This window comes from Malus domestica, chromosome 15 (assembly GCF_042453785.1).
Source record: "Malus domestica chromosome 15, GDT2T_hap1".
Taxonomy (NCBI): domain Eukaryota; kingdom Viridiplantae; phylum Streptophyta; class Magnoliopsida; order Rosales; family Rosaceae; genus Malus; species Malus domestica.
The window spans coordinates 53,472,391-53,488,301 of record NC_091675.1 but is presented as its reverse complement, the minus strand read 5'-3'; the positions used below and the strand labels follow the sequence as shown (position 1 = coordinate 53,488,301).

The 15,911-nt window shown below is 43.3% G+C and overlaps 2 protein-coding genes across 2 annotated transcripts; both read right to left on the bottom strand.

The window, feature by feature from the left end:
- Positions 1-9,812: 9,812 nt before the first annotated feature.
- Positions 9,813-12,462, bottom strand: LOC103402527 (multiple organellar RNA editing factor 1, mitochondrial-like). Its single transcript, XM_070813337.1, has 5 exons — positions 11,962-12,462; positions 11,387-11,484; positions 11,239-11,304; positions 10,257-11,077; positions 9,813-10,133 (listed from the first exon to the last, which is right to left on the bottom strand). The coding sequence occupies exons 1-5, from the start codon at positions 12,354-12,356 to the stop codon at positions 10,119-10,121; spliced, it is 1,395 nt and encodes a 464-aa protein (XP_070669438.1). The 5' UTR covers positions 12,357-12,462; the 3' UTR covers positions 9,813-10,118.
- A 1,638-nt stretch (positions 12,463-14,100) lies between these two features.
- On the bottom strand, positions 14,101-15,559 carry LOC103402526 (ferredoxin-like). The gene has a single exon (XM_008341276.4). It carries the CDS (start codon positions 14,733-14,735, stop codon positions 14,301-14,303), a length of 435 nt encoding a protein of 144 aa, XP_008339498.1. The 5' UTR covers positions 14,736-15,559; the 3' UTR covers positions 14,101-14,300.
- Positions 15,560-15,911: the final 352 nt, after the last annotated feature.

Below are 15,911 nucleotides of genomic sequence, written 5' to 3'. Positions count from 1 at the left end.
TATGGTTTCAGACAAATTTCAGGTAAAGATTCGACCAATTTCAAGTTTTATAACTACACGAGCTTTCAAGATTTTCTCAGTGTCCCAATTTTTATCATCAGTTGCCTTACATGTGGTACTCGATTTGGCGTGCAGGTACGCTCCACTGGAACGGTAGACCAGATCACTCGCCAGCCTATCACGGGACGAAAGTGAGGTGGTGGTATACGTTTTGGCGAAATGGAGAGGGACTCCATGCTTGCGCACGGGGCAGCATATCTGTTGCATGACAGGCTTCATATGTGGAAGCATCCTAACGTCCTCATTCGTCCAACCAAAACGGGTTGTGCGTGCGGTTTCAGGAATTCCCCCTGTAAGAGCTCCCAAGAAGGTCAGCTGCCATGCTTGTAACACAAGTAAAGGGATGGAGACAGTTGCAATGCCTTATGTCTTCAGATATTTAGCTGCTGAGTTGGCATCAATGAACATAAAAATGACTCTTCAGACAAGTAATGCAGCGAAAGCTTGATATCATGTTCTTAGGAGCGAACAACCAATGTAAGATGGTACGATGAAATTGATACAGCGGGCGGCGGCAGGACTCTACGCACAAGGAGCATCGGGTGTGGGAATCGTGTCGCAAAAATGACCGTCGATGCTGGGGATTGGTGAGAGGCTCCTGACTTGTATTTATATGTTGGCCAAGAGGGTTTAAGTTCTCTTCAGTTTTCTTAAAAACACTGAGATAACTTTTAAAGCTCTCAGCATTCTTTTTTCTCCTTTGTTGGTATGCATCCAGGTGGAATTACATTTCTTTTTATAACTTTGACAAGAAACCTTACAACAACAACAACAAAGCATTTTCCCACTAAGTGGGGTCGGCTATATGAATCCTAGAACGCCATTGCGCTCGGTTTTGTGTCATGTCCTCCGTTAGATCCAAGTACTCTAAGTCTTTTCTTAGAGTCTCTTCCAAAGTTGTCCTAGGTCTTCCTCTACCCCTTCGGCCCTGAACCTCTGTCCCGTAGTCACATCTTCAAACCGGAGCGTCAGTCGGCCTTCTTTGCACATGTCCAAAATCACCGGAGCCGATTTTCTCTCATCTTTCCTACAATTTCGGCTACTCCTACTTTACCTCGGATATCCTCATTCCCAATCTTATCCTTTCTCGTGTGCCCACACATCCCACGAAGCATCCTCATCTCCGCTACACCCATTTTGTGTACGTGTTGATGCTTCACCACCCAACATTCTGTGCCATACAACATCGCTAGCCTTATTGCCGTCCTATAAAATTTTCCCTTGAGCTTCAGTGGCCTACGACGGTCACACAACACGCCGGATGCACTCTTTCCATCCAGCTCGTATTCTATGGTTGAGATCTCCATCTAATTCTCCATTCTCTTGCAAGATAGATCCTAGGTAGCGAAAACGATCGCTTTTTGTGATCTTCGCTAGATTGCTCCGGTCATTAGTGTGGATAAGTATATAAATGGATAGAGATAGGAAAGCAAACACAAGATGTACGTGGTTCACCCAGATTGGCTACGTCCACGGAATAGAAGAGTTCTCATTAATTGTGAAGGGTTTACACAAGTACATAGGTTCAATCTCTTATTTAGTGAGTACAAGTGAATGATTTAGTACAAATGACATTAGGAAATATTGTGGGAGAATGATCTCGTAATCACGAAACTTCTAAGTATCGGAGTGTGGTGTCGTCTTGACTTGCCTTATCTGTCTCATAGGTAGATGTGGCATCTTCTCTGGAAGTACTCTTCCTCCATCCAGGGGTGGTATCTTTAACTGGTGGAGATGCACAAGGTAATGTATCAATTTCACTTGAAGCTTACTTGTAGTTTCAGGCTTGGTCAAGCGCGATACAAACCATGTAGTAGGAGTCCCCCAAGTCGCCGAGCTAGGGGGTCTGCTGAAAGAGGTGACAGACAAGGTAAGCAATCAGAGCTCCGACTGATTGTTCACCTTCTCCCCATCTTGCAGCAGCATGAAGGATAAAGAGAAGAAAAATGAGAAGAGATGATATGAGATACTTTTGCTTTTGAAGAAGTAACTTTCCACAGGCTTATTCTTGAACTGAGCTGGAGGGATTTCTGGTTTCCTCCAGAGTATAAGGCCGACTGAAGAATTTGAGGGTCAAAACAAGTCCATCAAATCTAGAGTACGTTCCACCCTGCTGATATGGGATACTTTTGCTTTTGACAGAGTAATGAATGTATCGGCACGTGTGCTGTTACGCTTGTCTCCACATGCTTCCTTGTATCCTTCGCACTTGCCCTCTCTGTTCCTCAAGCAGATGCGGAATCTTCCCTGGAAACATAAGATGTTGAAGATGAGTACTCGAAAGCAATGCCAGGTAAGTAATCAGGTAAGGGTTTCCAGGCAGTCAGTTCCTGGCTGGAAGCTTGATTCCAAGTGCTGACTGATTGCTCTCTTTCTCCTTGTCTTGCAGGTAAAAACAAGGCCAAAAGAAAAGACAGGGAAAAAGCATGATATGGGATACTCTTACTTTTAACCCTGATGATATGAGATATTCTTGCTCTAGTATAGCTTGTTTGCAGAGGTATTATCGGGGGGAAAGAAAGCTGAATATTTCCAAAGGCTTCGTTGGGAGTGCCCTCTCAGATATGATGAAGGGTTGAGCATTTTTGCAGGTCTGCCTGTCCGTTGGGGATAGAGGTCGACATATATAGGAGTCTCCCTAACAACAAGTAGTAATGCTATTCCTTTACCCTGCTTGGTCATAGCACGGTAGTGGGAGCTGCCAGTTTCACATGTTTTAACTCTGTCAGAGCATTTTGAAAAAGTGGTCTGTGGTATCTGGCTCTCGAGATTCGGAGAACGATGCCTCTTCGATTTTTGAGAAAGCAATCATGCTGGGGGTATGACTCTCGAGATTCGGAGAGCAGTGTCTCTTCGATTTTTGAGGAAGTAATCATGTTGGGAGTCTGGCTCTCGAGATTCGGAGGGCGGTGCCTCTTCGATTTTGGAGCAAGCAATCTTGTTGGGAGTGTTGTCTCGAATGTGAGTAAAGGTTGGGCATGTTTGCTAGTCTACCTTGCCACGAAGCACAAAGGTTGACACACAAGGACTTTCTAATTATCCAGCAATGGTATTGTTCCTTTACCCTCTCTTCGATTTTGAGAAAGTAGTCATGTTGGGAGTCTGGCTCTCGAGATTCGGAGGACGGTGCCTCTTCGATTTTGGAGCAAGCAATCTTATTGGGAGTGTTTTCTCGAATGTGAGTAAAGGTTGGGCATGTTTGCTAGTCTACCTTGCCACGAAGCACAGAGGTTGACACACAGGGACTTTCCAATTATCCAGCAGTGGTACTGTTCCTTTACAGTTGTGGGTAATAATATGGTAGCTAGACCTTCAAAATTTATGTGTCTAAACTTTTGTTAGTGCTGTTTCTTTGCTATTCTTTTACCTTTCTTGGTCAGAGCGATGTAGTGGGAGCTGCAAGCTTCACGTGCTCAACTTTGGCAGAGAACTTTGGCAAAGTTATTTGTGGTACCCATGAGCTATTGTTGCGTGTGGGAAGTGGGTGATTGAACAGTAAGATTCATGTGCTTTCTACTTCACCAGAAGTCTTCAACAGAATGCCCATAATTTCTGCAAAGCTGAGTGTGCGTGTGACAGGTGCTGACAAGGCTAGAAAAGTAGGTGCCTCTTCGATTTCTGAGATAGGCCCTCGTGGTCTCTGAGCAGCCCAGCTTTTGAGAAAGCGAGCGCCTCTTCGATTGATTCGGAGAACGATGCCTCATCGATTTTTGAGAAAGCAATCATGCTGGGGGTCTGGCTCTCGAGATTCGGGGAGCAGTGTCTCTTCGATTTTTGAGAAAGTAATCATGTTGGGAGTCTGGCTCTCGAGATTCGGAGGGCGGTGCCTCTTCGATTTTGGAGCAAGCAATCTTGTTGGGAGTGTTTTCTCGAATGTGAGTAAAGGTTGGGCATGTTTGCTAGTCTACCTTGCCACGAAGCACAGAGGTTGACACACAGGGACTTTCCAATTATCCAGCAATGGTACTGTTCCTTTACCCTCTCTTCGATTTTTAAGAAAGTAGTCATGTTGGGAGTCTGGCTCTCGAGATTCGGAGGACGGTGCCTCTTCGATTTTGGAGCAAGCAATCTTATTGGGACTGTTTTCTCGAATGTGAGTAAAGGTTGGGCATGTTTGCTAGTCTACCTTGCCACGAAGCACAGAGGTTGACACACAGGGACTTTCCAATTATCCAGCAGTGGTACTGTTCCTTTACCCTTGTGGGTAATAATATGGTAGCTAGACCTTCAAAATTTATGGGTCTAAACTTTGTTAGTGCTGTTTCTTTGCTATTCTTTTACCCTTCTTGGTCAGAGCGATGTAGTGGGAGCTGCAAGCTTCACGTGCTCAACTTTGGCAGAGAACTTTGGCAAAGTTATCTGTGGTACCCATGAGCTATTGTTGCGTGTGGGAAGTGGGTGATTGAACAGTAAGATTCATGTGTTTTCTACTTCCCCAGAAGTCTTTGACAGAATGCCCATAATTTCCGCAAAACTGAGTGTGCGTGTGACAGGTGCTGACAAGGCTGGAAAAGGCTGGAAAAGTAGGTGCCTCTTCGATTTCTGAGATCGGCCCTCGTGGTCTCTGGGGAGCCCAGCTTTTGAGAAAGCGAGCGCCTCTTCGATTTTTGAGATCGGCCTTCGTGGTCTTTGAGCAGCCCAACTTTTGAGAAAGCAAACGCCTCTTCGATTTCTGAGATCAACCCTCGTGATCTCTAAGCAGCCCAGCTTTTGAGAAAGCAAACGCCTCTTCGATTTCTGAGCAGGCGCCTCTTCGATTTCTGAAGCTTCGTCGAGTGCAGATTTTTATAGGGGCTGGCATTAAGTTCCAAAGCACACTTGAATCTCCACCAGTAGAAGCTTCATTCTTGCACTTCTAAGATCTTGATTTGTCCGACCTCTTCTCTCTTCAACACCTTTGAAAATGTCTGGCCCCTCCGACCGTCGTTTTGACTTGAACCTTGTTAAAGAGGCAGCCCCGCCTTCTCCAGACAACATATGGCGCCCATCCTTCGTCTCCCCTACTGGTCCTCTTACCGTTGGGGATTCCGTGATGAAGAATGATATGACCGCTGCGGTGGTGGCCAGGAACCTTCTCACTCCCAAAGATAACAGACTACTTTCCAAACGGTCTGATGAGTTAGCTGTTAAGGATTCGCTGGCTCTCAGTGTTCAGTGTGCAGGTTCTGTGTCTAATATGGCCCAACGCCTATTTGCTCGAACCCGCCAAGTTGAATCATTGGTGGCTGAAGTGATGAGTCTCAAACAGGAGATTAGAGGGCTCAAGCATGAGAATAAACAGTTGCACCGGCTCGCACATGACTATGCTACAAACATGAAGAGGAAGCTTGACCAGATGAAGGAAACTGATGGTCAGGTTTTACTTGATCATCAGAGATTTGTGGGTTTGTTCCAAAGGCATTTATTGCCTTCGTCTTCTGGGGCTGTACCGCGTAATGAAGCTCCAAATGATCAACCTCTGATGCCTCCTCCTTTTAGGGTTCTGTCCAGTACTGAGGCTCCAAATGATCCCCCTCCGGTGCCTTCTCTTTCTGGGGCTCTACCGACTGCTGAGACTTCTCCTAAGCAACCTTTGTGAAGGCTCCCTCTTGTGTGCTTATTTTGACTCATGTATATGTACATATTTGTAGCTTATCGGGGATATCAATAAATAAGCTTTCCTTCATTTCAACGTATTGTGTTAAATACACCAAAGCCTTTTTCGCTAAGTTCTTTGAATTTTCTTTTGTTAAAGCTTGTATGTTGAAGCTTTCTGAGTGGAGCATGTAGGTTGGGGTAGTGTTCCCTTAATTTCCCGAGTGAGGAAAACTTCTCGGTTGGAGACTTGGAAAATCCAAGTCACTGAGTGGGATCGGCTATATGAATCTTAGAACGCCATTGTGCTCGATCCTGTGTCATGTCCTTCGTTAGATCCAAGTACTCTAAGTCTTTTCTTAGAGTCTCTTCCAAAGTTTTCCTAGGTCTTCCTCTACCCCTTCAGCCCTGAACCTCTGTCCCATAGTCGCATCTTCTAATCGGAACGTCAGTAGGCCTTCTTTGCACATGTCCAAACCACCGTAACCGATTTTCTCTCATCTTTCCTTCAATTTCGGCTACTCCTACTTTACCCCGGATATCCTCATTCCTAATCTTATCCTTTCTCGTGTGCCCACACATCCAACGAAGCATCCTCATCTCCGCTACACCCATTTTGTGTACGTGTTGATGTTTCACCGCCTAACATTCTGTGCCATACAGCATCGCCGGCCTTATTGCCGTCCTATAAAATTTTCCCTTGAGCTTCAGTGGCATACGGCGGTCACACAACACGCCGGATGCACTCTTCCACTTCATCCATCCAGCTTGTATTCTATGGTTGAGATCTCCATCTAATTCTCCGTTCTTTTGCAAGATAGATCCTAGGTAACGAAAACGGTCGCTCTTTGGTATTTCTTGATCTCCGATCCTCACCCCTAACTCGTTTTGGCCTCCATTTGCACTGAACTTGCACTCCATATATTCTGTCTTTGATCGGCTTAGGCGAAGACCTTTAGATTCCAACACTTCTCTCCAAAGGTTAAGCTTTGCATTTACCCCTTCCTGAGTTTCATCTATCAACACTATATCGTCTGCGAAAAGCATACACCAAGGAATATCATCTTGAATATGTCGTGTTAACTCATCCATTACCAACGCAAAAAGGTAAGGACTTAAGGATGAGCCTTGATGTAATCCTACAGTTATGGGAAAGCTTTCGGTTTGTCCTTCATGAGTTCTTACGGCAGTCTTTACTCCTTCATACATATCCTTTATAGCTTGGATATATGCTACTCGTACTCCTTTCTTCTCTAAAATCCTCCAAAGAATGTCTCTTGGGACCCTATCATACGCTTTTTCCAAATCTATAAAGACCATGTGTAAATCCTTTTTCCCATCTCTATATCTTTCCATCAATCTTCGTAAGAGATAGATTGCCTCCATGGTTGAGCGCCCTGGCATGAACCCGAATTGGTTGTCCGAAACCCGTGTCTCTTGCCTCAATCTATGCTCAATGACTCTCTCCCAGAGCTTCATTGTATGACTCATTAGCTTAATACCCCTATAGTTCATGCAATTTTGTACGTCGCCCTTATTCTTGTAGATAGGCACCAAAGTGCTCATTCGCCACTCATTTGGCATCTTCTTCATTTTCAAAATCCTATTAAAAAGGTCAGTGAGCCATGTTATACCTGTCTCTCCCAAAAGTTTCCACACTTCGATTGGTATATCGTCTGGGCCTATTGCTTTTTTATGCTTCATCTTCTTCAAAGCTACAACCACTTCTTCCTTCCGGATTCGACGATAAAAAGAGTAGTTTCTACACTCTTCTGAGTTACTCAACTCCCCTAAAGAAGCACTCATTTCATGTCCTTCATTGAAAAGATTATGAAAATAACCTCTCCATCTGTCTTTAACCGCGTTCTCTGTAGCAAGAACCTTTCCATCCTCATCCTTGATGCACCTCACTTGGTTTAGGTCCCTTGTCTTCTTTTCCCTTGCTCTAGATAGTTTATAGATATCCAACTCTCCTTCTTTGGTATCTAGTCGTTTATACATATCGTCGTAAGCCCCTAACTTAGCTTCTCTGACAGCTTTCTTCGCCTCTTGCTTCGCTTTTCTATACCTTTCACCATTTTCATCAGTCATCTCCTTGTATAAGGCTTTACAACATTCCTTCTTAGCCTTCACCTTTGTTTGTACCTCCTCATTCCACCACCAAGATTCCTTTTGGTGTGGGGCAAAGCCCTTGGACTCTCCTAATACCTCTTTTGCTACTTTTCGGATACAACTAGCCATGGAATCCCACATTTGGCTAGCTTCCCCCTCTCTATCCCACACACATTGGGTGATTACCTTCTCTTTGAAAATGGCTTGTTTTTCTTCTTTTAGATTCCACCATCTAGTCCTTGGGCACTTCCAAGTCTTGTTCTTTTGTCTTACTCTTTTGATATGTACATCCATCACCAACAAGCGATGTTGATTAGCCACGCTCTCTCCTGGTATAACTTTGCAATCCTTACAAGTTATACGATCCCCTTTCCTCATTAGAAGAAAATCTATTTGTGTTTTTGACGACCCACTCTTGTAGGTGATCACATGTTCTTCTCTCTTCTTAAAGAAGGTGTTGGCTAAGAAGAGATCATATGCCATTGCAAAATCCAAGATAGCTTCCCCATCCTCGTTTCTCTCCCCAAAACCATGGCCACCATGAAAACCTCCATAGTTGCCTGTCTCCCTGCCCACGTGTCCATTTAAATCTCCTCTTATAAATAACTTCTCCATCTGAGCAATTCCTTGCACCAAGTCTCCAAGATCTTCCCAAAATTTCTCCTTCGAACTCGTATCCAACCCTACTTGAGGTGCGTACGCACTAATCACATTGATAAGTTCTTGTCCTATTACAATCTTGATTGCCATGATTCTATCTCCTACCCTCTTGACATCTACAACATCTTGTACCAAGGTCTTGTCCACGATGATGCCAACACCGTTTCTCGTTCTATTTGTGCCCGAATACCAAAGTTTAAACCCTGAGTTTTCTAGATCCTTTGCCTTACTACCAACCCACTTAGTTTCTTGTAGGCACATAATATTTATCCTTCTCCTCACCATAACTTCCACTACTTCCATAGATTTTCCCGTTAAGGTTCCTATATTCCACGTTCCTAAACGCATTTTGCTCTCTTGAACTCTACCCTTCTGTCCTAGCTTCTTCACCCTCCCCCGTCTAATAGGATCAAAGTACTTCTTTTGTGTGTCCCGGGTAAAGTTGATAAGAGCATATGCTCCCAAACAACTTTGAGTGGAGTCGTTCGAAAAGAAGTTTCTATGGCCCCCTTACTCATTTAACACTGCATCCGGGTGCCGATGGAGATACAGCGACCCTTGCTCACTTATCACTGTGCTCAGGCCACACAGCGCGCCACTTACGGATGACGCCCTAGCTTTAGCGCGATTTTGTTCTTGATTCATTTTCATAAGGATTCGACGTGATCATGGAGTGCCGGCTGTCGACTACCTGACGCCCTCCCCCTCCTCCTTTATCCGGGCTTGGGACCGGCCATGTAAGACATAGGCGGAGTTTTTGACAAGAAACCTTGTTACAGAAAAAATGAAAATTGATTTGCACAGGTTTTCAGGAAAGCTGAGGACCTTATGGCTGCTTGAGGTTTACACGAGAGGTTTTAAGTTCAAGTTACATGAATGCATTGTTCTAAAAATCTCCGTCTAGCGCAGCCTAGGTCTCATTTAAACAGTAGTCGGCTGGCCAGCAACCCGATTAGTCCTAGGCATTTAAAAATTAAGAAATGACACCTAAACCTGCTTAGGCGCCCACCTAAACACCAACCTAACTTTAATTTTGCATTTTGAATTTTATTTTTCCAAAACTTTAAGAAACTTGTTGAATATCCACTCGAAAATGTAATGCCCTCGGAAAACCTTTCTTTTCTTTGTAGCACTTTCTCTTCCCGGTCATGTACCAGAGGAAGCTTGTCCAGTTCCAGGGCGTTTCCCATAGAACAACTAAATCGGGTAATAAACTGGGGTTCTTCTACCCCGTAATTTCTGTTTTTGTTGGTTATCATCCACCATGAAGCTGCAAGTCTGCAGCGGCTCTGCCGCCGCTTTCCATCCCAGGGGATGGAAATGGGAGCGCAGGGAGCACTTGGTGGTACCGGAAAGCTTTCATTACGCACGTAATTGAGTTCAAACTAATCAATCACCAATCTCAATTATCGTTTTCAAGCAATATTTAATATATTACGAAGACCGTTGGAACCAACCTTATGTAAGTCTAAATCACCAGAGTCCCAATAGAAGTTTCAAAAACTACTGCAACAAGATAAGCTTCACCGTCTCATTTCACTACGAAAGAGGATTCACAAAAGGAATTTGGCAGATTATTTACCACGGAAAGACTTCAGGAGGACAAATAATCTCCCTTCCCATCAGATCAAACATGAGAAATACACCGATTATAACTCGTCTTCCTACATCCCTTCTTGCATCGTCTTGTCTTGAGTGGCACTGGCATGTCATCAATAATTTTTCCCCTGCAAAAACCAATAACCATGAGCTATCTAAAATTTGCAGAAAATTCCATCAATTTCTCATCTCATGCTCAAATTGTAATGATACTCCACAAGTTAAAGATTCATAAACAGTGGATATCTTACTTGGTTAATCCCTGCCTGTCCCACGGGTACATAGTTACTTTGTTGGAACCTGTCATCTCCTCCATGCCCAGGGTATCTCTGGCCATTACCAGATGCCGGTCCTTGGCCATAAGCCCCAGGGTTCGGTCCTTGTCCATAAGCTCCAGTGCTCGGTCCTTGTCCATAAGATCCAGTGCTCGGTCCTTGCCCATAAGCTCCAGTGCTCGGTCCTTGCCCATAAGTTCCAGAGCTTGGCCCTTGCCCATAAGCTCCAGAGCTTGGCCCTTGCCCATAAGCTCCAGAGCTCGGCCCTTGTCCATAAGCTCCAGGTGTTCCCTGTCCTTGAAATCCACTCAAACCTTGCCCACTGGTATCAGCATGTGGGGGGCCATAATTCCTATTTTCTCCCCTAAATCCCTGCTGACCAGGAGGAGCATAATTCCTCTGATCTCCTTGTGGGAAGTTCCTGTGTTCTTCGGGACGATAACCTTGCTGCCCACCTTGGTTGTAATTGCCCTGATATGAAGGTACTGGATCTCTGCCTGGCTGATAAGCATCCCTCGCTCCGGGGGTATTCACTGGAATAGGACCTGTGTTCTCTCCTTGTCTTGGTGACCTATAATTTTGTTGTGGATAATTTTGTGATGCCTCATAGTTCCCTCCACCTTGCATAGCACCCTGTTGACTATAGGAGGGATTGCCTGGCGGATTATACGATGGTCGTTGCTGATCATATCTTTGTTGGTCACGGTTCCTGTTATTATCACGGAATCTGCCCTGCTGCCTTCCATACTGAACTGGGGGTGGTCTTGGTATGATTGTACCATTAATGTATTTGTCTCCTGATATTTATCAAAAACAACTTAAATAAATTAAAATGCTAGATATGGATGGACTAGCTCATTTGTTTACAACTCTCCAATCCAAAACAGCATAACTGGTTGAATCTGCCGATAAATTTGCAACCCGCTATTCTCAAAGAACATGATCATTAAAATCTAACCTCCATACTCCTTGTTCTGTACATCAAGGTAAGAATCTGGCAACACAAACACTACTCCAGGTAAACCTGTTAAATGTCGAACGGAGAAGTTAGCAGGATTCAAGACTATCATTTTCAATGGTAACGCAGAATGCTATCCAAAACTTACCTTCGAACTTCTGTGACTCTTCCTCAGACATCTCAACCTGAAAGCCTGTATATGTTGTAGTGCTACAAGCATACATCTTCTTTTTTGCCTCTTCCACACTGAATAACAATAAAACTTAAGAGAAGAAAAATCCAATGCATACAGTACTGCTGCAAACATAAAGCTAGCCGAAAACACGCCAAGGAACTAGTAGCATTAACAGAATCGCATCCAGGACCCAGCAAATGGTTGATAAGCAATACACATATAGCCAATAATATATCTATAGTAAGACCAATCAGAATTACATTCGATAATCGGCAACTATCGAAAAGACCCGAAAAGAACTAACATCGTCAAACGAATTCATTCCCCTCCCCTTCTTTCTTTCTAAAAGTAAAATATTTCATAGGCAAGACAGTGTAACATCTTATCAGTTCCTTTAAGGGCTCAAGGCGATTACCACAGAAACTACACAACCAAGCTCAAAATTAACAATTTCGTTCACAAATGTAATTTTACCCCAAATTTTCTTAGTAACCAAACATATTATAAAATCAAATACAATAAACATAAACACGTAGAGAGAGAGAGACCTGATGTTCAAGCCTTTAGCACAAGTCTCCTCATAATTCCTGATCATCTCTTCAGCCGGAGGCTTGTTGTCTCTCGGGAAATCCATGACGATCAGCCAGTGGTTGTAATCGCACCCTTCAAACAGTACCGTATTCGGGTCAATCTCGTCCTTTTGGTTGTTTCCGTAAGACGCCGGCCGTGCGGAGGAAACCGACGACGACCTGAAAGTCCGAGACTGGAGGAGGAGCCTCCAGGACTGTTGCGGCGATGCAGGGGATTTTTCTGAGGTGGGGGCGCGAAGTAGAGGAGAGGAAGAGGAGTGTAGAGCTGAGAGTGCGGAGGTTGTGGAGAGAGAGCGGTTGAGAGTGGAGAGACCGCTTAGGGTTCGGCGGAGGCGGAGAGAGCTCAGCGCCATGGCTAGGGTTTTGAGAATTTTGGCCTGTTCGGGGTTTTAGAGAAGAAAAGGGTTCGCTGCTCAGTGTACATTAACCCCAAATCCTGCACGCGCGCATCATTTATTCTTCCTAGAATTTCGGTTTTGCCCTTCAATTTTCAATTTTTTTTTTTAACAATCGATATTATCTATATTTTGAATAATTGATATATTATACACAGTAGGAGTGATGTGTGTTTAGCCTCACAATGAACTAACAATAATGTAGTTCAAATTCGCCTTTAACGAGAATTGAACATAGAACCTCTCACTTATTAGTGAAGAAGAATACCACTATATCGTAGTACTAAGTGGCTGAAAGTGTTTTTAAAATGGTTGAAAGCGTTTTTAATAAAATATTTTCTGAACTATATTTTAGTCAAAATGCAATTAAATCTTTAAAAAACACTTGAACTGTTTTCTGAAAGAAACACTTTTTTCTTTGGTCAAGAATACATTTTGGAGTCCTGATTTTTTTTAACGTAATATTTACACTAAAATCTCTCATTTATAAGTGAAAATAAATACTACTAGATCTTTATTACTAAGTAGTGGAGAATTTGATTTTTAATTAGTTGAATCTAAACCTAATAGACAAGTCGTATGTATCGTGTTCATGTCAATCTAGTGAAGTGTTACATGACACAAATTGGTTCGCACATTAAAATAATTTTCTTTTCACAAGCACTAATTTTGTGAGAAATTGAGAACATTTCATAGAAATATCAACACGTAAAGAAAATGATATATTTTCCGTTTCAGTTGACTTATTTTATGAAATGTGAAGTACCCGCTTGAATACTACGTTATCAAGAAGAGTAAAAATTATTATCCTAATGGTAATTTGGCCTTAAAAGCAAGGAACCATCTCGTAATTTTAAGAGATGCAATTGAATAGCTACATAGTAGATGATGAAGTATTGCAACAAATTCTGATATTATTCCTACCAGTTTCTTAAGTAAAAAAAGGACCGTTAGATCTTTTAAATTTACAAGAACGAATGGCGGAAAGGAAGGATACGGTGCTTCTCCATGTGAGTAGGTTGAAGAAGACTTGCAGCACCATACGACACCGTCACATCCACACAGAGAAGGAGAGAGAGCACCGGCAGCAGCACTTCCGAACCTCAACCACCTCAGCATGAATGCTCATTTCGAGTGCACGAGTATTTATCTGAATCGGTAAGAATGAGTGATTCACAGCCTCCTACTAACAGCGACGAAGACGATGAAGGCAATCGAGTGGAAGAAAAAGTGGATGCTGTATTAGATTTGTTTCAGAAAACATGAAGTTCTTGACTTGTCCGCCAAGAATTCGAAGCCAGTTGAAGGCTTCACATGTATTTTTGGCATTGTGAAATATAATTTTACGGGGTGTTTGATAATCCGTAACCAGAATCAACAAAAATCCAATTCCGACTCCTCCTGATTTCAATTCCTACAATTCCGACTACGGATTAGTAAGCAAGGTCTTAACACTTAATGTCCTGTTAAGCAATGTTAAAATTGATTCCCAAATCTGGTTTGAAGACATGTCCTTCACTTTTAAACTTAGAAAACTTGGGGTACCTGCTCACAAGCACTTTTAATACAAGTACTTTGAAATTTTTGATGAAAACCAGAGTGCTTCGTGGAAAAGCATTGGGAAGTTCTTCCTTCTTGAACCTTTTGCAACTCAAAAACACTTTTAATTATCTAAAAGCACCTCTAATTATTCTAAAAGCACTTCCAAACAAAGAGAGAGATTCATACAAGGGTGAGTTTACAAGATACAATGATCTCCATACCACAAATGAGAGTACAAAAACATTAAGCAACTCATATAATTAGAAACAAGACAACCTTATCCTGAAACAAACTTAAGGCAGATCCAACCAGCCAGCAGCCATCAAAACATGACGTCATCATGAGAAAGCTCAAAAGCACTTAACCAGTAAGCTCCTCTTCCTTGTGGGTCTCAAGTGTGACGTCAGACGACGGATAAGCCACACAAGTGAGCACAAATCCACCGTCCATCTGCTCATCATCCAAAAAGCTCTGGTCCGACTGATCCACACCCCCACTCACAACTTTGCCGGCGCACGAGGAGCAAGACCCTGCCCTGCATGAGTAGGGAAGGTCAATCCCGGCCTCCTCCGCCGCGTCGAGAATGTACACGTCGTCGGGGCACTCAAACTCTTGTGGCCCTTCTGGTGTGAGCAGCTTCACCTTGTAGGCAGCCATCGCCACACGCCCTCCGCGGTTGGCCTTGAGCCCGAAAAGGGCCTGACCGACGTTGGGGGATAACCGCAGGCTGGTCATCGGCTGGCCGCGGATGAAGGAGGTGCTGACCATGGTGCCTGAGAGAGCTGTGGCTGCCATGTTTGTTGGTTTGCTTTGGTTGCAAGGCTTTTTTGTGTTGTGGCTAAAGAGAGTGGGAGTGAAAGCCTTGGCGGTGTTGATAAATGGGATGGTTTGTGGAAATAGAGTGGCTACAAATGAGAGAGAGAGGATGAAGTGGCATCAACCCTTATCTGCCACGTGGCAACATCTTGTGGATCACTCTATCTTTTTATTATCACCACAGGACCATAGAGAGTGAGTGAACGTGGCGGGCACAATCCTCCTCTGAACGAGGTTTTTGGTCTTATTTCAATGGTTAGTGTTATCCCCACACGCAGTTTTATCCTACTAACTCAAGGGTTGAAGGACTCGTTTTGCGTAATTTCATGCCAGGTGAACAGACTAAGACTACCATAACCTCAATTAAATTTCATACAAGCAATCAAAATCACCTTAATGTCATGCTTAGTTACAAGCTCACGCTACTAGATCCGATAAAATTAATTAATTAATATTGGTTCTAAAATAAACTGGTAAATAATACAGAGGTTAACATCTCCTCTTGGTTGGTGGAGGTGGGAACGAAAAACATTTATGACCACATAAATTGACTGGAGATCACAAGATGTGAAATGAGCATGTGGCCGCACATACAACACTAGATCCACTCTTCCTAGCTACAAAATTAGAGGACTTGTCCTTCTCTACACCACTGGTTAAATTAAAGTTACCAAGATGGATTTAACTATAGCATTACCTGTATAACAAACAAGAGGCTATCATTTTCAGAATTCAGATCCCCTCTAAATCTCGCAGTTCGGAATTGACGGATCTCGTAATCCGAACTATTCAAGAGAGGAAGAGGGAGAGAGATCCGAACCCCTAATTCTTGTAAGGTGGAATGGTAGTATGGACTAACGGAAGCCGTAAGATTTAAGATAAGTAATCCAGATCACTCAGTCCATGAACTCTGAAATCCGAAGAGGATCTAGATTTCATTTGAAAAGCGATAATCTTAAGTTAAATAATTATGATACAAAGATTTATGTCAGTGTATAGCAAATTTTGTACAATGCAGGTCGAAAAACAGAGCTCGTTTACGGCATGGAAAGGAGCATAAATGCTATCAGCTCTTGCTGGAGACATGCTCATCCTTAATCTTCCTTATCGACACGACAAAATATTACGGAATCAATTGTCATTCATACAAGTTAC

Bases quoted from the DNA above. Each gene is read 5' to 3' on its own strand.
- LOC103402527 (XM_070813337.1), bottom strand. From the start codon at position 12,356: ATGGCGCTGAGCTCTCTCCGCCTCCGCCGAACCCTAAGCGGTCTCTCC. The intron at 11,485-11,961 runs GTCTCTCTCTCT...ATTGTTATTCAG, and splicing joins GCTAAAGGCTTGAACATCAG to TGTGGAAGAGGCAAAAAAGA. The intron at 11,305-11,386 runs GTAAGTTTTGGA...GACATTTAACAG, and splicing joins AGAGTCACAGAAGTTCGAAG to GTTTACCTGGAGTAGTGTTT.
- LOC103402526 (XM_008341276.4), bottom strand. From the start codon at position 14,735: ATGGCAGCCACAGCTCTCTCAGGCACCATGGTCAGCACCTCCTTCATC.